At 32.9% G+C, this 23,664-nt stretch overlaps 2 protein-coding genes, 2 non-coding genes and 1 pseudogene across 5 annotated transcripts; 4 read left to right on the plus strand and 1 right to left on the minus strand.

Annotated features, from left to right (window-relative positions):
• The first annotated feature begins 625 nt into the window (after positions 1-625).
• LOC145599971 (small nucleolar RNA Z102/R77) lies at positions 626-709 on the plus strand. The gene has a single exon (XR_014104211.1). It is a non-coding gene; the product is annotated as a small nucleolar RNA Z102/R77 (small nucleolar RNA).
• Positions 710-1,024: 315 nt separating this feature from the next.
• LOC145599969 (small nucleolar RNA Z102/R77) lies at positions 1,025-1,110 on the plus strand. The gene has a single exon (XR_014104209.1). It is a non-coding gene; the product is annotated as a small nucleolar RNA Z102/R77 (small nucleolar RNA).
• A 2,304-nt stretch (positions 1,111-3,414) lies between these two features.
• LOC145597246 (1-aminocyclopropane-1-carboxylate oxidase homolog 1 pseudogene) lies at positions 3,415-4,798 on the plus strand (annotated as a pseudogene). Its single transcript, XR_014103309.1, has 3 exons — positions 3,415-3,953; positions 4,055-4,376; positions 4,537-4,798. The product of XR_014103309.1 is annotated as a 1-aminocyclopropane-1-carboxylate oxidase homolog 1 pseudogene (transcript).
• Positions 4,799-9,093: 4,295 nt separating this feature from the next.
• Positions 9,094-10,881, plus strand: LOC145597997 (1-aminocyclopropane-1-carboxylate oxidase homolog 1-like). Its single transcript, XM_081654283.1, has 3 exons — positions 9,094-9,632; positions 9,840-10,161; positions 10,580-10,881. Exons 1-3 carry the CDS (start codon positions 9,112-9,114, stop codon positions 10,829-10,831), a joined length of 1,095 nt encoding a protein of 364 aa, XP_081510409.1. The 5' UTR covers positions 9,094-9,111; the 3' UTR covers positions 10,832-10,881.
• A 148-nt stretch (positions 10,882-11,029) lies between these two features.
• Positions 11,030-17,793, minus strand: LOC145597996 (transcription factor EMB1444-like). Its single transcript, XM_081654282.1, has 11 exons — positions 16,491-17,793; positions 15,443-15,613; positions 15,266-15,350; positions 15,128-15,169; positions 14,899-14,958; positions 13,492-13,608; positions 12,311-13,411; positions 12,120-12,221; positions 11,785-11,922; positions 11,566-11,691; positions 11,030-11,372 (listed from the first exon to the last, which is right to left on the minus strand). The coding sequence occupies exons 1-11, from the start codon at positions 16,583-16,585 to the stop codon at positions 11,292-11,294; spliced, it is 2,118 nt and encodes a 705-aa protein (XP_081510408.1). The 5' UTR covers positions 16,586-17,793; the 3' UTR covers positions 11,030-11,291.
• Between the last annotated feature and the right edge of the window lie 5,871 nt (positions 17,794-23,664).

Genomic DNA, 23,664 nt, shown 5'->3' on the forward strand with positions numbered 1-23,664 from the left:
GAAGGTAGTTTGGTTGTGGGTTAATTTAAAAGAATGGGGTTAAATTTGGTGGGAATTGTTAAGTTAAGTAAGTTGAGTTAAATTAAACAAAATTAGATTAGGAGTAGTAATGTTGTGAGTTATAAAATAAGTAAGGGTGAAATGGTAAATTTATAAGAAAAAACCTACCATAAAAGGAAAGAAAGTAAGTTGTTGCGAGTAATGTGAACCTTCCTAAAAAGGAATTTGTTGCGAGTAATAAGAAGCGGAGGTAGTAAAATTTTTGGTGATTTAACCTAAACTATCAACAACTTATGATTGTATTCGATCTAAGCCCAATATTAGCTTGGACTGCTCGCGGGCCGCTTCTTGCTCATTTCAGATATTCATTTCAGCAAAACCCACAAAATTTTGCTTAAACTTCCTCCTATAAATTCTACTACCTCAATTACATTCTCCAGATTTAGGGTTTATTGGAAATTAGGGTTCTTTAACCCAATTGTTCTTCTCAAGCTCACGACGCCGCAAAATCAAAATTCAGCTTATAAATCAATAATTCGTTGGTTCATCTTTCTCAAATTCAATGTTTTCTTCAAGTTTCTTCTTTATTTCATCCTAGTTTTTTCTAATTTTATTGCGATTGAGATTACGAAATGATGAGCAATTTTCCCTATTGGAATGATACGCTTATATGATGGCGATACTTTGTATTAGCTCTATCTGATCCTAATTTCTCTCCTTCAAATTCATTTTTTAATTTCAATTTCGAAATTATCTATTTACAATATTTCAATTTATTTTTCTTCTAGAATGATGCATACTCGAGTGCTTTACTGGTTAAATTTATTCAATACCTTGTGGAGCTCATAGGATATGCTAAATTTTTTAAGGTCGCCATTTTTGGGATTTTCTTGCTTATTTATTTATTTATTTATTTATTTCATAGCTTGATAATCCCTTTTTAATGGCGACTATACTAATTTTTATTATTTTAATTAATGATTTTGAAAAAAATGTATAAAATTAAAATTAATGGAAAATGAAAGAATGAGGTGATGAGTGATTATTTCCCTATTGGTTTGATTCGCCGGAATGATGGTGTATTCACGTATTCGTACTGTCTGATCATTCTTTAATTTTCAATTTTCTGATATTTGGGATTTTTTTTTTGTTTATTTTGAAATGATTATTGGGTAATTATAATTAATTAAGCACATATCGAAGGCTTGACATAGAAATTAAATTCCTGTTTGAGCTCAATATTTGTGCGACATTGAATTTTTGTAATTTGTCATTGTAATTTTCTTCCAGCTAAATTTTTATTAGCTGGTATAAGCAATGATGGATATTTATAAATTCTTAGTTGTTTTCGAGTACACGAGTTAATTTATGGCTCATTGTACATAATTGCCATGTTTCTTAAAACAATTTCTTTGATTTTGATTCACTCCATGTTGATTTTGGAGTCAATTCATTTGTTCTGCAATAATTTGGGGATTCTGCAAGGACCATGAACTAGTCCGACTTAACAACTAGTTTGATAACTGATTCATTAGATAAAAACATTTACTGGACAATTAACGAACAAGAATCAGAAACTAAGAACGAACTCAGGAACGTGTTTGAGACTCAAGTTAATCTTGATCCAACAGAATGACAGATTAGATAATAATTTGGATTTGAACATTGAAACTCTGGACGGTCATGTGTTAGAGTTTTGAGTCATGACCTTTCTTTGACAGATGAAGTATTTGACAGTTATTATGATGTCTTTTGCTTCTCTATTATCGAGAATGAGAGATTTGAATTCTGTTGTTGTTCTTTCATCAGTTTCATGCACAAGCAGTCCTGGCTGTGGGAGCAATGGCAATTGATTTCTGTCTCTCCGATACTCCAGGCTCCACTGCTCTACTGCACAAGCTATACCGAGCTTTAGAAAAGAATAGTCTGCTGATAATTTCTGTTTTGCGGACACTGGTTTGCCTTCAATGCTGCAAACATGAAATGTGATAATGCACCATCTTCTCTACTGATATACTGATATCAACTGTATTTATTCATAATCTATATGACTATCGACTATATGGCTTACGTTGCCCTTTGTATTATACTGATATGAATCATGCATTCTTACAGAAACTTGTAGATGTCTCACAAAATGATTTCAGACAAGCTATAGTCTGGTTTGATGTAGTCGATGATCTTAGCTTTGATGAGTTGGTGTGCTCAGAAGCATTACTATTGTTTTAGGCACGTTCCTATTCAGTTTGCTTACTTTCTGTTTTTGCTGTACTGGAGGCAGTCCTCACTCAGCTCTCTAGTTTGCTTACCTTCTGTTATGCTTCAGGGCATAATCTAAGGCAAAACTAAGATCATTTTATGATTTTATACAGAACATAACTTTTATCTGACACTTGTTAATCGATTAAGATGTTCTTGCATTTCTGCCATTTCTTTTTTCAGCTATCTGGGATAGAATTATAGAAAGCAGGATTCTGCAGGGATGATCACTGATTCAGGAGTCAGGAGAGGACTTAAATATTTCTCATACCTAAGCACTAAGCAGGTATCAGATCAGTAGTTTACTACGTACACTTATATGGTCGGTTCTGCTAGGAGTATATATTGTTTTGAGCCAGCTTTTTGTAACTGTCTTCATATTCATATATAGTCTCCGTATAGTAAAGATGATATGTGCTGCTCAAGCCTCAAACAGTATGGAGCTATCACGAATGACCTGATAAAATAGTCACATATGTTTCACATTTCGGATATAATTTCTGGTCAATTTTGGCAATACAGACTACAGAGAATATACTTGGAGATCTATTCATCTTATTTTGTTTATACAGTTTTCTAGTATTTACAACTTTACGAGGTCTTGATACATATAAGCCAAGATCAATGTGACATTATGTTCTAGTCGAGGTCATAAACTTACATGTATCAGTAACTCTGTGAGGCCTAATTGTTCAATTTTTAATCTGAAAGTCATTTCTTGCTTTTGTTTTGAAGTGTAAAACTCTTACCAATAACAAATTATTAAAATTGTTGACAGCATGCATGCATTGTTAGAAAATACAAAAGTTAATTAGTAAAGAAATATATCTTTTGTAAGTTGTAACTGCTACCATGGGGAAGATTAAACTAGCATTTTCTCCTACTAAGGACAAACACAGTATCTGGTGCAGGAAAATCTAAATCTTCATACATACTGTATTTGTCTCATCTTCCTAAAAAATCGCAATAACTAATTTGCTTTATGCTTTGAAGCATCTGTAATTAACATTTTATCGATTCTATTAATAATATATTGATAAAGAATATGCTCAAATTTGAGTAAAAAGGATTATTGATTACTGAACTTGAGCATTCTGTAATTTTCTTGTAAAGTTTAACACAAACTCTGAACCTTTTGAATCACTCACTGCTTAAATGGAGTGTAATGCTAATGGCAAAGAGTCTGTAGGATTAGATGTGTTGAATTGTGATTTGGAGAGCGAATTTAGTGAATTTGTTTCTACGAAAGCTGGAGTAAAAGGACTTGTAGATTCCGGTATTGTTAAGGTGCCTAGAATCTTTCTGTCATCTGCAGACGTAAATTATTTGGAGCAAATGAGCTCTTATGGTATCGAGAATCAAGTTCCAGTCATCAATCTCGAGGGATATGAAGGTAATAGGCATAGGACTATTGTGAATGAAGTTTTACAAGCATCAAGGACATGGGGCGTGTTTCAGGTTTTAAACCATGGAGTTCCCTCAGCTGTCATGAAGAGCATGCTAGAAAGTGTGAGTGGATTTCATGAGCAATCAAATGAGTTAAAAAAGGATTTCTATTCTCATGATTCCACAAGGAAGGTGTGGTATTATGCGACTGTCCAACCAGCTCGTAAAACTGCAGTTTGGAAAGACACAATTGCCTGTCAGTTTGAGAACATGACAGAAGATTTTGAAGCCTTACCCCTTATTTGCAGGTTTCAGTTTTCAGTTCATCTTCTACTTTATAAATTAATCGTTCAAGTTGTCATTTAATTTTGGTTTTATAATCACTGTGCTGTATTCCTGAATTCTGCAGGAAACCTATGTTTGATTATGTCAAACACATTGTTGAGCTAAAAGACAGGTTATGCAAGTTGCTCTCTGAGGCTCTAGGGCTAGAGTGTGACCACCTTGAACTAATGAAATGCATGGAACCTCGAAAGGTTGTGGGTCACTATTACCCGGCTTGCCCTGAGCCACATTTGACTCTAGGCACAGCAGAGCATACAGATCCTTATTTCCTTACTATTTTATTACAAGGCGACATTGATGGACTTCAAGTCTTGCATCAGGATCAGTGGATTCATGTGCCACCAACGGAGGGAGCACTTATTGTTATAATAGGTGATATGCTGCAGGTAAGCCTTTTTTCTTTTCACCTTACATCTAATTTCAGATGGCCTATATGCATGCATGTTCAGATTTTACGAAGCCTTGAAATTGATAAGACGTACTAAAGATCAGTTTGCAAATTGCAATCTTACACACTAAATTGTGCCTTTTGGTTTTTTTGTGTAGCTGATAAGCAATGATTTGTTAAGGAGTGCTGAACATAGAGTACTAGCAAATCGGAAAGGTCCCAGATTGTCAGCAGCATGTTTTTTCTATCCGAATGGCAGAAATAAAGACCGGAATTATGGACCAATAGAGGAACTTCTGTCTGATAAGAATCCTGCTTTATACAAAGAAATCTCTCATGCTGAATATCTCAAGCATCATGGTGTACATGGAAGTTGCGGCTCCAAAGCTCTTCCTCATATCAAGCTTTAATCTAATTCAGTACTAATATGTAACTACTGTTATAATCATGCAACTTGGACAAGATCTTTTCCCTCATTGTTAGAGTAATTTTGCTCATTAAACCCCCATATAATTTGATTCACCAGTTCAGTTAAGAATCAAGTGTGGTTTCTATTACTGTATTGTTTCTGTCCTTAAATGTACAGTCCCAGCCTGCAGGGATGAATCAGTTAGCGTAGTCCTGTTCTATAATTCAGGCATTTCTGGACTTAGACTCGTCTGTACTTCACTATGGACTCGATTTGTTTTCTGTATCAATGCAAGTTATTGTATAACCTGGTTCAAGCAGCTCAAGTCCTTATAGTCAGTATACTGTGTTCATTCTGCACTTCTGTTCTTCTGAATGCAGGAGGCCACTTGTAGCACATCATCTATGTTTGCTTAAAGTATGTGCTCCTTTACTTGGATGTACATTTATAACCTATGTTATCTGGACTCTTCATTTCATCAAAATTTTCAATTCATGCAACTTTCATTGAACCAAAAGTCATTAAATAGGGTATAATGACGGAATTCATGGTCAAATAAGATCAAACTCAAAACTACTGTGATAATTCTTTACCAGAAAATAATACAGGAAGTTGTTCTCCATAAGTCCATATGCAAATCTCCTCTATCAATCAGGTTTTGGTTACAGCTGCTGTTAGCTGTTTCTTATAGCAGATGACTCGTATTGTCATACAGACAAAATCGATTTTCAAGCTCTAAATATCAAAGATGAACTACCCAATTGATAATTGTACAAAGCTGCAACTGCTGCTTAAAGAACGCATTCCTGGTGTCACTATAAACCTGAAAATAATTATATACACCCGAGTGTATGATGCACCCAAGGATATTTTTTGCTAATTTGATGATTTAATGAGCAAACAATTCCTTAGGTCCACTGTATACCCCGGGTGTATATAACAATCTCTGCTATAAACCTACTTGTATGTCCGTGCAACACACGTACATGCATGCACACACGTATGTATCTTACAAATTGTCACACAGATGATTTTCTCGATGAAAGTCATTCTATATTTATGGTTAACATGAAAGGTCACCCTATATCTTAAAAAAAGTCATGTGTTGTGTGTCAGTCTTGCAATAAACTATGTTAACTTGCTAGAAAAATACACAATCTTTGCAAGCCAAGTTAACATGTGTGCTTTAAAGATTTTGAAGCGATATGATTTGGTTCTTTATGCAGTCAAATGACACTTGTATACAGAATTTCATTCCAAATAAAGCTTTTAAATAATATTTGATTAAAAAAGGGCAAATTTTTTTTTTTTTTTTTTTTGAAACAGCAAAATTATTTAAATATTTTGAAATTCTGGTATCAAAGAGGATATATTAAATAAATTTACCTTTGCATATATTCGAGAAATTCACCGATTAGTTATTCACCCTTTTTTAATTGGAATGGCCATACAACTGAATATTATTGTTGCAAGATATACTTCTTTTACTTAAAAAGTGAGCCATTGCCTTCAAGATTTTAGAATATAAAATGTACAAGAAAACAATATCATAACACCCTTTTTTTTGACAAAAATTATTCAAAAAGGTAAAAAAAAAATAAAAGAAATACTCGCGTCAAATATTACAAGAATAATTCTTACATGAGATAGGTGTAGTGTATAACATAGCTGAATTTTTATTGTATAATCATAATTTTGTAAATTTTATTAGTACATATTTATAATTCAATTTTTAAATCCATCAATAGAGTGTTCTTGGAAATATGGTTTTTACAAAAAAACAAAAGAAGCAAAAGCCTTAGTTTTGGCTCCCATTGCTTTGCATTAATATCAATGTCACACCAAATGAGACCTATCATATGTTAAAAAAAATTGTCATATTTAAATGAACAAGACAAACAAAAGAACAAGTCTTTGGTTTTATTTGTTTTGGATTTGCTATATTCCCATATGTTGTATTATCTTCTAATGTACATGCAACCTATGCTGTTTTTTTGCTACCTAATTTAGTTAAAATAATCCAACTAATCATTTTCCAAGCATAATATAGTTCTTGCTACTACGCAAGTGTCCAACCACTTGAATGAAAGTGAACGTAACCAAAGTTTATATCTTATATCAACCAATTTGTTGTTGGTGTAGTAGTGATTGGCAGGCCCGTTTATGAGATTTTGGTGGCCTAGGGGCGAATCATAAAAATGAGCCCTAATGGCTAATATTAGATTAGAATGCATATTTTTTATAAAAAAAATTGGTTATGCAATTAAATAAAAATACACAACACTTTATTTAAAGCATAAAATTTTATTTGTACTATAACGCTTATACAAAGTTACAAACATTTTCTTCTAGCTTTCCTAGATGCAAAATCATTAAAACACGAATTATTTAGTTAATTTATGAAATTAAAAAACAAATTATTGAATTAATTTATAAAGTAAAAGTTTATCCATGTTTTTATTAATCATAATTCGTGTAATTTAATCTAAAATTGAATATTTCAGAAAATTTTCATGTACAGTTGAATAGTTCAATAATATAATTTTGTAATAAAAGAATTACTTATAATTTCAGGAAAAAAAAGTACATTGATGAACTTACAACTTAGAAATGAATTTAGGATAATGGCTCATATGACTGACAGCAATAATTCATCTTCAAAATTCAAGGATGAAAATCCAAAATAAGACTTAACACTTAACAGTGAAACAAAACATAAACAAATACTCGTATAAAATATTGATAAGAAAAATTGATACTCGTATGTGAAAGCAATTGAAAGAGTATAATTTATAGGAAAATATTTAGGTTTAAAATTTTTTAACCCATTATAAATTGAATGTATGTAGAGAAAATATTTATGGGGGAAATCATTTTTTTGAAAATTAATTTGGGAAGGAAGGAAGGAAGTGTTGGAGATAAGTCTAAGTAACTTAATTAGTTTAATTTACTTAGTCAACTTTATTATCTCTTCTTATATTTCTGTAAAGTTGTTATACTCTTGTAATCCAAAATTAATTTGGGAAGGAAGGAAGTGTTGGAGATTATTATACTCTTGTAATTATCTCTAGTATTTAGAAAGTAAATAATGTTGTATTTATCTTTTCTTAGTCGTCTTTTGGAAGCCTATTTAAAGGCATCCTAGATGAAAAATCAGAAAACACAAAGGGGAGTATTTATAGCTGATTAGTGGAAATTTCAAGGGGAATAACTAATAAAGCATGCAATTGGTTTGACTAATTTCCTATAATACGCATTCTGTATTAATTTTCTTTTTAACATATTGTATTATTTGGGCCTCAAATTTTGGGACCCTGGCAGGCGCCGCACCTGCCCCGCCCCAAATACGGGCCTGATGATTGGGACTACATTTGGTAAGGAGGACCCGTGTTCGATCCCCCGCAATAATAATTGGGAGGGGATTGGAACTTAACCACCCTGAATTGAAATATCACACTTTGACTTAATTAATACTCTGTCAATTTCATAATAACCGATACGATTAAACTTAACATAAATGCTAATACGTGAGTTTGACTATCTATATATACTACTCCCTCTGTCCCAAAAAGAACGACCCTTTTGGCCAAAACTTTGTCTCAAAAAGAATGACCCATTTGCACTAAAACACCCACCAATTTGCAACAATATTTGTGCAAAATTAGCTTCCCCATATAAAAATTTGATTTTTCATGTTATTTTATTACTTTCTCTCTCTATTTTTTTACAAACTCCATGTAAATTTATCTTTTCAATATATTTTTACTTCTTTTTACTTAACTTCCTTAATACCCGCGTAATCAACCCAAATAGGGAGTATTAAACACTAACAAAAATGATTTAAAAGTTGACATTATTAAGCATTACAATTATTATCTATTTAGAAACATTTTACGCCATACTAATTGACTTTCATACATTATTATTCAACAACTATAGTTAAAGTGTGTCAATTATTATGGATTATTACAATGGTTGAACTGTTGTAGACATGTGAATATGTGATAACACATTTTAAGGAATAGTTTTTTACAATAGGTAGCATTATTTTCTCAAATCATGTTGTTGGTTACGTGTCCATATCATTAGTGCTTAAATTATTGGAATAAACAAACATATAAGTAATGTGCCAAAATCATATAGTCTTTCTTAATGGGTTTAATAGTTTGAGTCCTTAGTTGGGAAAGTGCCAAGTAGAGTACCTCAGCTCATGTTTTGGTCTTTTGTCCAAAAACTTGTTACTTAAATGTGTTGATAACTTTCACAATCCAAGGTAAGGAGGTAGCCTTTGTCTCCATCTTTTTCTTCTTCAAAACTCATTTCCATGGCAAAAGCAGCCAAACACATCCATGAAAACCTCTATGACCGAGCAAAAGAGGTCGAAGAATTCGATGAAACAAAGGCCGGAGTCAAAGGGCTCATGGACTCAGGTCTATTGAGCATACCCCGAATCTTCATTCACCCACCAGAAAACCTTACATCAAATACTGATGTATCCCATTTGTTTGAGTTTCCGGTGATAGACTTTGGCGAGGATGGATGCAGGGAGAATTCAGAGATATTGGAAGAAATACGCGAGGCTGCTCAAACATGGGGCTTTTTCCAGCTCATTAACCATGGGATCTCATTAGAAGTCATGAAAGAAATGTTGAAAGGCATTCGGAGGTTCCATGAACAGCCCACATGTGAGAAAACAAGGTTGTACAGGCACGATGCCAAGCACAAGGTGAAGTACTACAGCAATGGAAATCTTTTGGAATCAAGAGCTGCTAATTGGAGGGATTCGATAAGTTGTGACTACCAGGATGGTGATCTGAACCCTGAAGAAGTGCCTCTTGTCTGCAGGTTATACTGCTCAGCTCCTCCTTCTATGTCATTTATCGTACTAATAGGAAAACACAACGCAACACTAAAATTTTCTCTGTTTCACTATTTTATCACCTCGATCACAAATTAGTTGTCAGAAAAACATTCTAATTACAGAAATATATGATCAATGTGACCATATCTGCTAAACTGACAGTAAGTTAAACTGCTTCGATTATTCTGCAGGGAAGCAATAACCAAGTACATGGAAAACATACTAAGACTCAAGAAAAAGCTCTCTGAAATGCTTTCTGTGGCTTTAGGGCTTCACAAGGAGTATTTAGCCAAGATTGAATGTATGGAAACTGCTAACTTGGTATGCCACTACTATCCTGCATGCCCAGAACCACACCTAACCTTAGGTGCAACGAAGCATTGTGATCCATCTTTCATGACGATTGTCCTGCAAGACAACACTGGTGGCCTCCAAGTTCTCCATCGAGAGAAATGGATTAACATTCAACCCAGGCCAGGAGCTTTAATAATCCATCTTGGAGACTTAATGCAGGTACTCTTTACTCTCTATTGTTGGCCAAGTAGCTAGGCTGGTATGGTGAATAATGATATATATATATATATTATATATATATATATATATATATATATATATATATATATATATATATATATATATATATATATATATATATATATATATATATATTATATATATATATATATAATCGTTCATAATCCTGAAGAACAGAATTTCAAAAGATCAAGTGATTTTCATCTTGATACTTTCAAATTTAGGTAAACAATCCGGCACCCTCAGGTATGAGAATCTTCATTCCAAACCTTGACATAGAGAGCCATTGAGGTTTTATTATACCAGTTCACTACTTAGCTCCTCTCTGATTCTCTCCCTATATAAACTATCATAACTGGAGTACAGTCTAAGTTCATATGTTTTTTGACTAATGCAGCTGATCACAAATGCCAAGTTCAGAAGTGTTGAGCACAGAGTACGTCTAAGGAAAAACTGTCCTAGGGCATCAGCTGCATGTTTCTTCTATCCAAGCACCAAGAAGAAAAATGATATTTACCGGCCAATAGAGGATTTGCTATCAGAAAACAACCCACCCTTGTACAGGGGAACAAGTTCTACCGAATATCTAGCCTATTATAGGACCCACGGGCTTGATGGGCAGCCAGCTCTTCCTCATTTTGAGCTGTGATGAACTCACAAATCTTTCAGCAGTCCCATTAATGTCCTAGTTTCTTTGTTTCTCTTGTTATGGTTACACATCAAATAACGGTAGATTCCAAATAAAAGACATGTCAAGATTTCTTATGTAAAGCTTGAAGACACAAGGAAAGAAAGTGTAGAGCATTGCAAAAAATAAATGCACACTTCAGATTCATTAAAAAGTGTTTCAAGCTCCAGAAAACTTACAACTTGGGGTGAAAAACACAACATAAAAGTAAGCGGAAAAGACCCATTTCTTTAGAATTTCAGGGTTTCTTTTCTCTGGCACACTATATATATAATTAAAGGGAGCAAGCAAACCCAAAACACTCAGCCATAAAACACTAAATTTTAACAAGGTGGTCATCATAAAACATCACAAAACAACTCACAGAACATCAAAGAAAGCGCTGAAATTGAAGTTGCTGGCACCAAGCTGTCAAAAGTCATTAGACAGTATTTTTTGATTGAAGTAGCTGAACAAGTGACCATAAGACATCCATTCTATGCAAGTTCCTGTTGTTCTGACTCTGCAATGTAATACATTTAAAAATTTATTAGAAAATGCGACACAAATATACAAATTTGCTTCACCTGGAAACAATTCATGAATATATAAAGTTCGATATAAGAGAGCTCAGAAAAAGACCAAGCCAGATACGAGGATTATAAAATCAAGGGAGAAGTTTCAAGGCAGATAATGGATCTGCGCTCAGAATTTACCTCAACCACAAAACGCATCCATGTTTTGTCTCCGTGATTGTCAGTCATGCCTTTCAGAATAGTCAGACCCAAACTTTTAATAGCTTCTGCAATCTCCAGAAAATGATCGCAATCCTCACACAACATCTGTACATACAAAAAAGTAAACTATAAGGCACAAGAGGCTACTATATTACAGAATTTAAGCTAATGATATCAGCACAGCGATGACACACGAACCTCTATTAGCATTTGCCCATTCATGTTGAGGTTTTCAACCACAATTGGGCATATTTTCATATGGCCTCCGACCTCCACAACCCAGCTTGAGCCTTGCTCTTGATTAGATCCTAAAGCTCCCATTTCATTACTGCAACCCTACACATTCAAATAGATGGTATAATGTTCAAAACTCTTGGAATATTAAGTAAGGTTAACACCACACAATTTCCGTTTTATTTGAGCATTTAGTTTGATCATGTAAAGAACACAGCATCTTCAGATTTTACTGAACAGTGACATGATTAAATGTGAGGAAAATATATACACAAGAGGCTATGGTAGTTTGTTCTTACCCTAGATTTAACACAATTACTGAGCTTGTCCGAATGCTTTGTGACACTCTGCATGAAAACCATATGCTTGATCGTCCGCTCCAGCAGTGAATCAATGCTGCACTGCAAAATTAAGAGGGAACATATCAATATATGTTGAAATTTTCCATCTATAACCACCATTTTTCACAATTGCACCAAAGGAGACATACCTTTGCTCCATTGGGCACAAGCTCTCGAAGCTCTTTAATCCGATCCTGAATAAGCTGCCTATCTCTTGGCCGAGGCCTAGAACTTTCGCCAGGTCTTGCTCTCTTCTTGCCAGCCTTACCCTGTTCAACTGGCCTCGTCATTGGCTCTCTGTATGAACTAGTTGAAGACCTAATGCTACAAGATTCTGAAGAGTTCAAGCAATTCTGTGTACTTTCCTCTAAAAGCGATGAGCAGCCAATTGAGTAATACGATGATGAACCAATCGTATGGCTATTATTAATAGATGGCTCTGGCATTTTTTCAGTTGTTAACATAGATTCGGATGTAGAAAGTGACTTTGCACTCTTAAAAGCAGCATCCTTACGGCAAAAATTAGCTACAACGGCTTCTAAAAGATGATCTGTCCCAGAATCTGACGTAATTAAGCTGCTTTCCATAGTCTCTGGCATCTGAGAAGCTAGCCCGTCTGGATTTTCAGATTCCCAAGACCAAGGGTAGCACTGTTTTAGAAAAGTAGGTCCTAAAGCTTCATGAAGCTCAGTTCCAGCAGAGAACGTGACGGGTGACTTGAAGTTGCCTAGAGAATCCAGGCAACTAAATTCTGGTTGATTCTCCAAAATATCCTCCACCTTAAGTTTTTCCAAGGGGTCAGAAGCTACCTGTTTTTGACCTATTTCCTCAGAAGGATGGTAACTTCCGTCTAAGCGAACTCTGGACTTTTCAGCTGAAACTTTAGCATCATATAAAGAGCTATTTTCTGTAAGGCAACTTTGAGAGGATGCACAAATTTGTCGTGCATTACTAATAACTCCATTTTGGATCTTATAACCGTTACTTTTGCAAGTAATGTCATTGAGCAGATCAGTAGATTGCTGATTTTCAGATATTGATTGAATAAGTCCATTTTTCCTCATCAATTCCACTGCCTCGCTAAGATGCACAACAGACAAAGATCCCTCAAAAGAATCAACAAGGCGTCTCTTGGGAGATTGAATATCAAGAGAATGGGAAAAAGTGTTGTCATTATGTGCAGTTTTATCAAGATCAAGTACACACTCTTGAAGGACATCTGAACCAAAAGTTCTCACTGGTATATCCGACTGCAAAGAACATAGCAAAGTTCAAGATGTGTAAAAAGAAAAAATATTATAGATGCAGAAGGGAGAAGAGAGCCTCATACCATCTGCAACACATTCTGCAGACTGCTTTGTATTGGAGTCTGGAGATGGCATGCTGACTCTTGAAGAGAAGAAAATACATATCTAATATGCGTCAACAACTGAGTATTTTCATTGACCTACACCCAAAAAAAAAAAGCCAAAGTTTAGAAAGACATACAGTGTCATTCAAGAAGCTGAAATCTTCATCTTGACAATATTCATATTTACACAAGCTAACAAACCCCCTCCCCCTCCTCTCTTTTCGTCTACCTGGTGGACCAAAACCCTCAAAGAATATGCAATCACATGTATCCAAGATATATTTCAAAACTTCTGTTAATCTCTGTCCTTGAGGGACTTGTACAATATCCAAAATGTATTTGATAAGGTCTGATGATACTACTCCATTTCTTAGTGATTAATGTCTTAAACTGCTGATTTCTGAAGAGGTGGAAGGTTGGAGTAGTTTTAGCTTCCATTGAAACTCTTATAGGAGGAAGAGCCAAGTTTCACTATCATCTTAGATGCACCCTACAGCTTTAGCTATCTAGCAACAAATGAAGAAGTCTATAACAAAGAAGTATAGGCTAAGTTCTATCAAGGAAGATACTGCAGGCATACTAGACTGCTAGCTAAGAAGAAGCTATTAGCAAATGAAAACAGAGATGTAGTCATTTGCTAATAGCATCATCCTCACATTTATAGCTCTTTTAACATAAACATGATAGCAACTAAAGAGTTGGGCTGGAACATTGGTTGATACAATTTGCTTATTTCTAGGCAGTAATAATTAGTAGTATTTTCTATTTAAAATAATTATTATTATTTTTTTATTTTAATATTTCAAGGAAAGTTGCATGCCAATGGCCATAGAATGGAACTTAATCCCCTAGTATCTCCAAGTCTTATCATTTTAAAAACCTCCATTACCACTGGTCATCATGAGGTGGCAATGAGTGTCAATGACAATTTTGGAAGAAAAAAAGTGAACATTGTGATGGGGTCTTCCTTACAAAATTTCATATAAACTCACTATTATTACTTCCAACCATACAAGTCCTTGGAGTATACAGAAAAATTGGTGAAACAAAGTCATCCTGACCATGTTTATCTATAACATCCCAAGCGCATTCCCACATTGATTAGAATACTACTTTCATGAGTTTAAGAAAGCAACAAGTCAAACCCTTTTTAGTTCATATGGACCTATCTAGGGCAAGAGGCTCAATAAGAAAAGTTTACTCAGCATACTGGATCATTATGCATGCATGATAAGTCATTTCAGTAGTTATAGAGGGTAAAACTCTTTATTGCCTGAACTACAGTTCACATCTATATTTATTGTAAAGAGTCTAAGGATATTTACACTGAATGATTGACCCTACTTTGATGAAACAAAATTAACGAATTCAAAATGAATAGCTCACCTTATTCAGGGAGCCAAGTTGTACAACTCCCAGTGGACCAACAGGTGCAACAACAATGGTCTGCAGAAGAATGAAGTTTAAAATAAGCACTCTTCAATCCAGTATATATATGTTACTTTGCTCATTAAAATATCATTGTCCACTGAACTAAAAAGAAAGTCTGTACCCAACATAAGTACATAACACAGAAACAGGAAAAACTTTTTAAATAACCTCAGATCAGGCATACCTTAATTCCAGCTGCAAACTGAGCTTGCCATCCATCACAGAGCTGGGTACAGAAATAACATATACAAAAGGTAATAAGTGAGGATTAATATAAAAGAATCTTATAAAGCTAAACTACCATTTATGAGTGGCAACACACCTCTGGTGGTGTGCAGGAACTCGTTGCCTGTTCACCAGCAAAAATCCAACGATGCTTCCCTGTAACAGCCACCTGGCCAACAATCCTGTTCAAGAAATTGCGTTAAGTGAATTTACAGACAGATGAAAATTTCGAAGAACAAATCAATATAAGGACTCCTATCTGGAAAAAACTTACCCTTCCCCAAGAGAATATACATGGTAAGACATCTTAGCCACGGCCAGGCCAACAGGATCATGAGCAACATGCCCATCATGCAAGCTTTCAAATGCTTCACCAAAGCTTTTACCCTCCGAAGAATCAAATTTAGAGTGATTATTGTAGAAAGCATCTTCCCAAGTCAATACCCTGGAATAAATTTTACAGAATATAATTTAATTCAAAAACATGTTATCATGTCTACAAATCTAGTGTGATTGTGGTCTGGTACTGGTTGTACATAGCAAATTTTGGGGAGAGGGATAGGGAAGGATATGGAAACGAGGCCTTGTTTGCCCAACAAAGTCAGAACATAAATTTCACTGTAATACGAAGTACCTTTCAGGCTTTCAAGACTGAAATTGTAACACTTCAAAACACCAAAAAATGTGTGAAAATGAACATCTTGCACATAACTTTCAATATTCTATGTCATAATATACTTTTGTCAAATGTTCCAAAGACAAATGTGTGTACAGAATCAAACTAGCAACAGACATATACCCAAAGTAACATCTTAAACAATAATTTTACGTGACTTACACATCAAAAGACTTAGGGTCGAACCTAGTAAGAAAATGACTATTTGTCAAAAAACACCACAAGATAAAGATGTATGAAAATAAGCATCTTAGTCAAGATATTACAGATGTCAATTAGTTTGTCAAATGTTCTATGTACACATATAGAGGTAACCAAATTAAACAGGCAACAGAGATCCAAATAAAATGACAGCACTAAAACAAGACTTAAACATTTTTGTAAGCTTTACCATTAATTTGGAAAAGTAAAATTGAAGTGACATTAATCCATGTTATTACACAGTTTTATATCCTAATTTTACCAACCGCATTTAGTGAGAAGGTAATTAGTAATAGTGTGTGATCATCTCAAATGCCACTTTATAGATTTCCATTAATGCATCCTACAATTTTAACTCTCCGGCAACCAAGTAATCAAACAATACACAAACATCAATGAAAGTGTAAAGGGCAATATCAACTCAAGCTGGAAAGAAAATACTTACATTCGAGCACGATGTTTGAGCTTCCAAAATACCGCGTAATTCCACTCAGTATTCCAACATAGGCTCCGAAGCAACTGCTGCAAGTGAGTAGCCATCTTGGCACTCACCAGCAAATCTAAACTCTAAAACCCCCCCTCCCCAACTAAGAACAATTGCACCCCGCCGAGCTCGGGCTTGTTAGTTAAAAATGTCAATCTGTCACACAAAATCACCAACCTAAAATTTCTCAATTATCTAATCTAACTTCCCCTATATGAACCTCTACCAGCCTGTTTCCTCCTCAACCCTGCTCGCCGCTTTATTGGCGGTCCAACATTTGGTAGCAGCAGGCAATCTCTCCCCATTGGAGTAACGAAAGACCCTAAACACAGACCCTAGTAGCAGTCTCCAATCAAATACCCTTAAAAACTACTTAAATTCACAACAATTTCACAAAACTAAACATACCCACAACATAATTTACTATATAAACACCTTTTCTCAAACAATATTCCATCATCAACATAAATTCACTAAATGGGTATTACCTAATTCACCAAAAAGATCCAAACTTTACTTCAAAACTCAAGAATTCTTATAATTTAACTAATATCAGAAGACATTGTTAGTCAAAAAAGTATGAATCAATTGATGCAGAATTGATGAAAACACAACTGCAATTCTCAACAAAAACTGAAATTTGAAGCTATAATTAATCAACAAAAGAGAGTGATTCAGTTGCAAACCAAGAATCTGAAGAAGCTGTGAAAATGGGATGAAAGTAATGAACTTTTGTTTACTTTGCTCAAAGTTTGAGTCTTTCTCTTACAGCAAGTTCCTCAGCAACAAGAAGAAGAAGCTCAATCCTCTGAAAATCAATCAATTCCATCACCTCCCCACCCCTTTATGAGAGAGAAGAATTCCCAAAAAGTAGAAAAAGAAAGTGACCCTTTTAATTTAATTTGATTTTTCCTTTAATTTTTAGTTAAAAAATCAGCAAATTGGAGCCAAGTTTTGATCTTTAGCCTCCTTTTTTAATGTGGGTGTTTATAATTAAAAACTAGAGTAGCTTTTTGAAAATTTTTTCTTGCTTTTGAGTGTGCAATGTGAAGTGCCAATCTCTAATCTACGCCTCCCTTATCCTACGCACCCTTTACCATCCCTTATCCTACGCACCATGCACAACTTAGCCAATAACATTACCACTAGTTTCTTTACTATGCTCAAATAGTGAATTTACAAGTACCCTTCTTCTTTTAGCAACAAACCCACAAATCTAAGAGAGAAAGTTGGAATTTTTTTTTTTTTTTGGGAATTAAAATTTTTTTTTTGAAGGGTTAGTGGAAAAATTGTTGGGTTTTTAATAAAAATGATATCAAATTGTAATTGAGTAGTAGGTCATAAAAGAAGTGAATCAATGGCCAACAACATGATGTTATGGTGAGGAATTGCTTCTTATCCTCCCATCACTCTTCTTACATATCCAAAAAAATCAAACTTTTTAACCACAAAATTTCTCACAAAAAAGGGCTTTTTTTGCACCATGATTTTACTGCTAAAAGTTGTGACACCCACCCAACTTAAATTCACTTGTCCTTATCTTTATAATCTATGGTTTTTATGTGTATTATTTTTTTTCCTTTTTACTAGTAATTAATTTGGATTATTTGTGAGGTTTAATCCATGTAGAAAATCTCATTAACATCATGGTTTATAGGAAGTCTTATCTTTTTGGAAAATAATGTTTGTACCATATGTATTGTATTCCCTATCAACTTACTATTCTCAAATAGTTGAATTGATTTCCTTTCTATGCTCTATCTATTCTAGTGAATATGTCAAAGTTAGTAAACATGCATTATCTAGTCAAATTATCCCTATAACTTATTATTACTATCCCCATTCCGTATTGTATGTGCATTTCACCAATTTTTTCGTACTCTAATGCATGTACATACGTACTAAATATGTTGTTTTATATTATCCATAATATTATTTTTAAAATACAATATGAAATGAAAGGAGTATTATATTTATCAAAAATCTGCTAGCTAGATATATTTTTGCCAATATATCAAGTATAACTTAACAGCTAGGAAATTGTAAAGCAAATAAAGTGATCTATAATTCTATGTATAATAATATGATATTGGATTTGTAGCCATGAAACTAAAGTCAAAGATACAAACATCTATTTTCCTTGGTCATTAGTCTCATTACTACATGAAAAAAAAAAGAGTAATAAAATTTATATATATATATCGTGCTTACTTATTAGTTGGAGTGTTTATTACATGTCAATCGTTAAACACTCAAGCTCCATTGCATGCATGCAGACATTATTAATCCCTAGTAATATAGTATTATAAGATTTTACGTACAGCTTTTCGATTGCATATAAAATAATAATTGAACTATCTCAATGAAATTTTGTTATAGCATTGCTCTTGAATTGCTTGCAACAATAGCTTAAGATTTACATCAAAGCATGTTGAATGATATGATATGGTAATGGTAGTACTACAAGCTAAGTGTTTCGACTAATAAATTTAACCATTTTTGTTGTATTTATTTTCATTCATTTAGATAATTCATCTAATTTTAAAAATTTTGTAATAGAGTAACATGCAAATCATTTCCTCTTATAAAAAATAAAAAAATACTAGTAATGCAGAATGGAATAATGTAATATATATTGTAATGTAACAATTCTTACATCACAATACAATATACTTTGTAAATAATTTTTTTACAAAGTACTACTTTTATAAATTTATTTTATCATTGCCTTGAAATAATTTGAATTATTTCCTTCAATCCATATTCATGACATGGTCGGTATATTGAGAGTTTTATGTTCTTGCACCACACCAACTCAACATTATCCTTCCAAGTATAATGATTTCTACAACAATGGTCTATATATAGTGATTATTACCATTGATCATATCTAATCATTTTTCATACTCTCACCTTTATAAAATCTTATGTTAAAAAAAACTAATTATATCATATTTAATTTGTATTATGCTAACTAGGCCAAATTCAATTGGTTGTCATGTAGAAGTAGAAACAAAAATAGTGATGAAAAAAAAAGTGAAATCATAACAAGAAAAATCAATCATGGTAAATTATCACACAAAAATGTTGCTTTAATCAAGAAGATTCACTTTGTCGGAAGTAATAGATCGAAATGCCATACACCTATATTGACTTTTTTTTATATGTAGGCAAAAATCATCACTTAAATCATTCCATTTATTCAAAACTGCTTCAATTTTATTAAGCATGAGATATAAGTTATATGAAGGAATTAACGACCATAATAATGGCTCTCAAACAACATGCATCATATTTGGATCGTGAACTTGTTTCCCTCACATAACTAGGTCAACTATAAGTCTTATAACTTTCTCAAGCACTCTTCACAAAGAAATTAAATTAACCTTTATCAAATAGGGAGTGTTTGATTATGGTATAGTAAGATCTTTTTGACTTGTAATATATATAAAAGACAAAAGCAAGATTTTGCATATTATTGTAAGTTCATTCACAAATTCTTAATTAAGGCAGACTTTCATTAAGTTGTTGTCAGACGGGTTAAAGTTACCCTAATAGTATTTAAAATCACCTTTATATATTACAAAAGTTACCATTCATAACATAAATTTACCTTGAAAAACACTTACTATAATGTATTAGATTAAATATATTATTTAAATAGCTTTCATAGCGTGTATCCATTAGAAATTACACATTAAAATACAATTAAACTCATTACAAAATAAAAGTTATCCTTACATGGATTAAAGTTATCATAAAATTTGTTAACTTACCCTCAAATTAACTGTTTAATGGTAAAATTAATGTAAATCCGCCTTATATTAAACTTATAGTCTTATAGATGTAAGTTTGTAACCAAGCCTAATTCAAATTTCGATTTGCATTATCCGAAAGTAATGCACATTTTTTACTATTAATATCTTTAGTACTATATGAATTAAACTTTATGAACTTAAAGTTTTAGAGACTGAAATGAGAAGAACTTCATAGAAGAAAGGAATAGTAATTAACGGTGAGTATAAAAAAGAATTTTCTGATCTAATTATTTATTTTTTGCTTGAATCATGCAATTTGGAAGAAATGGGAACAACACATCAATTACGTAATATATTATCGAGTATTTTCAAAAAAAAAAAAAAAGAGAAAAGTATGTTATATTGATACTAAAACAACTAATTTCGAACAGATAGAATATATATATTACTTGCTCTGGCCGAGTGCAATAATTAAAGAGATCCCTACTCAAGTCTTTCTAATGGCTATTTCGAGTAGCTAGTAAATTATCTAAGAAAATTCAGCTGGTTGAGTAATCAAAATAATCATGATACATCTTTTTCCAACCAGAAAAAAAAAATATATAAATACATTAGAAAAGTAATTAAATATGACGATCATGAGTACAAAGTGACAAATTATAATGATACACCATTCCTTTCTTATTTTGTCAACCCTATACGAATGAAGTACTTTGATCCTATAAGGTGTTCAAATTCTAGTTGGCTTGGTCCACTATTATTTCAAGTCCTATTCATACAGTCATACTTATATACGAGATTATGAGGCAAGTATTATGTAAAGCATTATAGGGCACAAATTTCTTAACCTAGCTCGGATATTTGATATACTACCTCTGTTTCATATATAGTTGATAAAGCAAATTATTTAATTTTGCTCGGACATTTGATAATACATGTAGATGAAACCGTTTGTTGCTTGCATGCATGCATGGTGCATGCATAATTGCTTTGTTTTTAAGTTGGATCATGTTGATTGTTAGTTAATGAGGCTTAGTTTAAGTTAATTCTAAACTTATTACACATACATCTTATATCAAATGATTTTAAAAATTAATTTAATGGACAGTGATAATATACCAAACGAACCTTGAAATTCTAGCTTTAAAGTATTCAAAATGAGGCGAATTAATCTAAGTTATCAAACTAGGAAAGCAGACTTCTAATTAAAAATGAAACACTTTCTCCCAAAGTTACACATGCATAAATGTAATTAATAACATTTTCAAACTTACTAGGGTGGCCTACGCGCGCGATGCGCGCGGTGGGGCTAGCTCTTACTGAGAAGTTGTATTGCCATGTATTTACACCTTTGGTTTGGGTGGTAGATCTGATAGTTTTAATACATACTATTTGGTTTATGTGACTATTTGGTGACATTTTAGATAACAATTATTTTTTAAATGTATGCTCGACTTCGTCTGCCGTAAGGTAAGAGCTGTCGGTACTTCCTAGTCGAGAGTCGGTCCCATAGTTGGCTGATCATCGGTCCCTTCCTAGGAGGGGTTTCCAAGCTATCGACGAAAGTCGGGTGAAGAAGTGGCTACATATTGATTACAAAACTACCTTTATAGAATCCTCAAAAGTTTGATAGTGTTATTTCAAAATTATTATTAAATAATATATATTTGATTTGCCTTATTTCATATCTTAAGTGACGACTGTAAATTTAGAACTCTTAATTGATTTGCATGTTTTAATAATATTTAGTATAATATATCTAGCGTATTTTTCTTCAAATGAATTTTTTGCTCGTGAGCTTTGGTCACACGTAGTATTAATATGTGAAATGTTTAATGTAAGTTCTTTAATGTTCTATGAGACTACGACCATCTAATATTTATATCTAATACTAAAGCAACAACCACTTAGTTGAATAATTCCTATTAAATTCTCTCCATAATTAATACCGTTTTTTCCCTCCTTTCATTGATTTCTCTTAAATTTAAGATTTTAAAGTTCTTTTATACCTCTTGATAACATTTGCTCAAATATAACTATTTAATATGAATCCCATTCAAATTCCATAACACGTTGTATGTTTATGTGCCATCAAAGAATGTACGTAGTACATTTTAAAAGCTAATAAATTTTAACAATAGTTGTAATTAAAGAATGACAATTAGATTTTAAATAAGAAGACCAACCGCGAAGGAGTAAAAATAAACAATCTCTTCGTACATACATTTTTTTTTTCTTTTTAGATAATAATACTAAAATATGAAGTATAAAGCTTTAGAATTTTAATATTCAAAAAAAAAAAAAATTGAATTAATTGATGATATATGTTTAATGAGAAAAAAACATTAAATATATTAATGATAGTGAACATATTAATGAGGGTAAAAAAGTAAATACACATTTTTATACATATTTTTATACATATTTTTAAGGGTATAGTTGGTAGCACACTATTCCTAAGAGTTATTTTCTACTTTTTATAAGGTAGGGATATATATAAATTTAAATCTCAAGGCCACCATTCATGGAAATTGGAAAATTCTAAGGTTTCCTTTTATATTTCTTTTGGCCTCCCTACTTATTATTAATAAAAGGAATAGGGAACCAAAATCAAGTTTAACAGATTTTGCAGCTTAGCTTTTTACTAACATTGCAATCTATAGAGATGACTTCTAAGTCTTTCTACCAATAAGTACTTCTTCCACAAACCCACCCAAAAATATTAAAATTAAATAAATATATAAAAACAATTTTTCTCACTTAAATTTTCATTTTTATTCTCTTGCCAAAATAGTCAACATAATCAGGGGAGAAATTGGATTACCAAATTAGAAGTATACTATTTAAAATCGCATTTTCGAAGGTATACTTTGAATAGTAATTAGGTAATGCGATAATTAAAGTTAGGAGTATAATATAATGTACATTATAATATATGCATTATTTCTTTTAATATATATATGTATGTGTGTATTATGATGAGTCAACTATATGAACTTCATACCTATCTAGCTTATTAGTTAAGGTCAAAAGGTAATTTAAAGTTGGATTATAGGATTAATGAAGTGCTAAAACACACTTTTTAGCATGATATTTAGTTTTATAAGCCAAGTTAGTTGATTAAATTTGTTGGAAAGTCATGTTGTAGCTCCTAGATGACTTCAAAATCAATGTGTGTGGCTTGTGAAGTTAGGGAATGGACATAGTGGGTGCACTGGGTCCAGTTGGTTGGAGGGTTGGGGTTTCTGGGAGGGCACTCAAATTTGATCCGCCGAGTAAGGCCCAATGTATACTAGCTACTTCCGTGTTTAGGCGTACTCTTATTTTAGGAGAGACGAGTAGATGTAAGAATACACATGAAATCACTTCATTGTTTT

Source organism: Chenopodium album, chromosome 20, assembly GCF_948465745.1.
Source record: "Chenopodium album chromosome 20, dcCheAlbu1.1, whole genome shotgun sequence".
Lineage (NCBI taxonomy): Eukaryota > Viridiplantae > Streptophyta > Magnoliopsida > Caryophyllales > Amaranthaceae > Chenopodium > Chenopodium album.

Excerpts from the sequence above, each read along its gene's own strand:
- LOC145597997 (XM_081654283.1), top strand. The coding sequence starts at position 9,112 with ATGGCAAAAGCAGCCAAACACATCCATGAAAACCTCTATGACCGAGCA. Across the intron at positions 9,633-9,839 it reads GAAGTGCCTCTTGTCTGCAG|GGAAGCAATAACCAAGTACA; the intron begins GTTATACTGCTC and ends ATTATTCTGCAG. Across the intron at positions 10,162-10,579 it reads ATCTTGGAGACTTAATGCAG|CTGATCACAAATGCCAAGTT; the intron begins GTACTCTTTACT and ends TGACTAATGCAG.
- LOC145597996 (XM_081654282.1), bottom strand. The coding sequence starts at position 16,585 with ATGGCTACTCACTTGCAGCAGTTGCTTCGGAGCCTATGTTGGAATACT. Across the intron at positions 13,412-13,491 it reads TGCAGAATGTGTTGCAGATG|TCGGATATACCAGTGAGAAC; the intron begins GTATGAGGCTCT and ends TGTTCTTTGCAG. Across the intron at positions 12,222-12,310 it reads TTGTGCCCAATGGAGCAAAG|TGCAGCATTGATTCACTGCT; the intron begins GTATGTCTCCTT and ends TTAATTTTGCAG.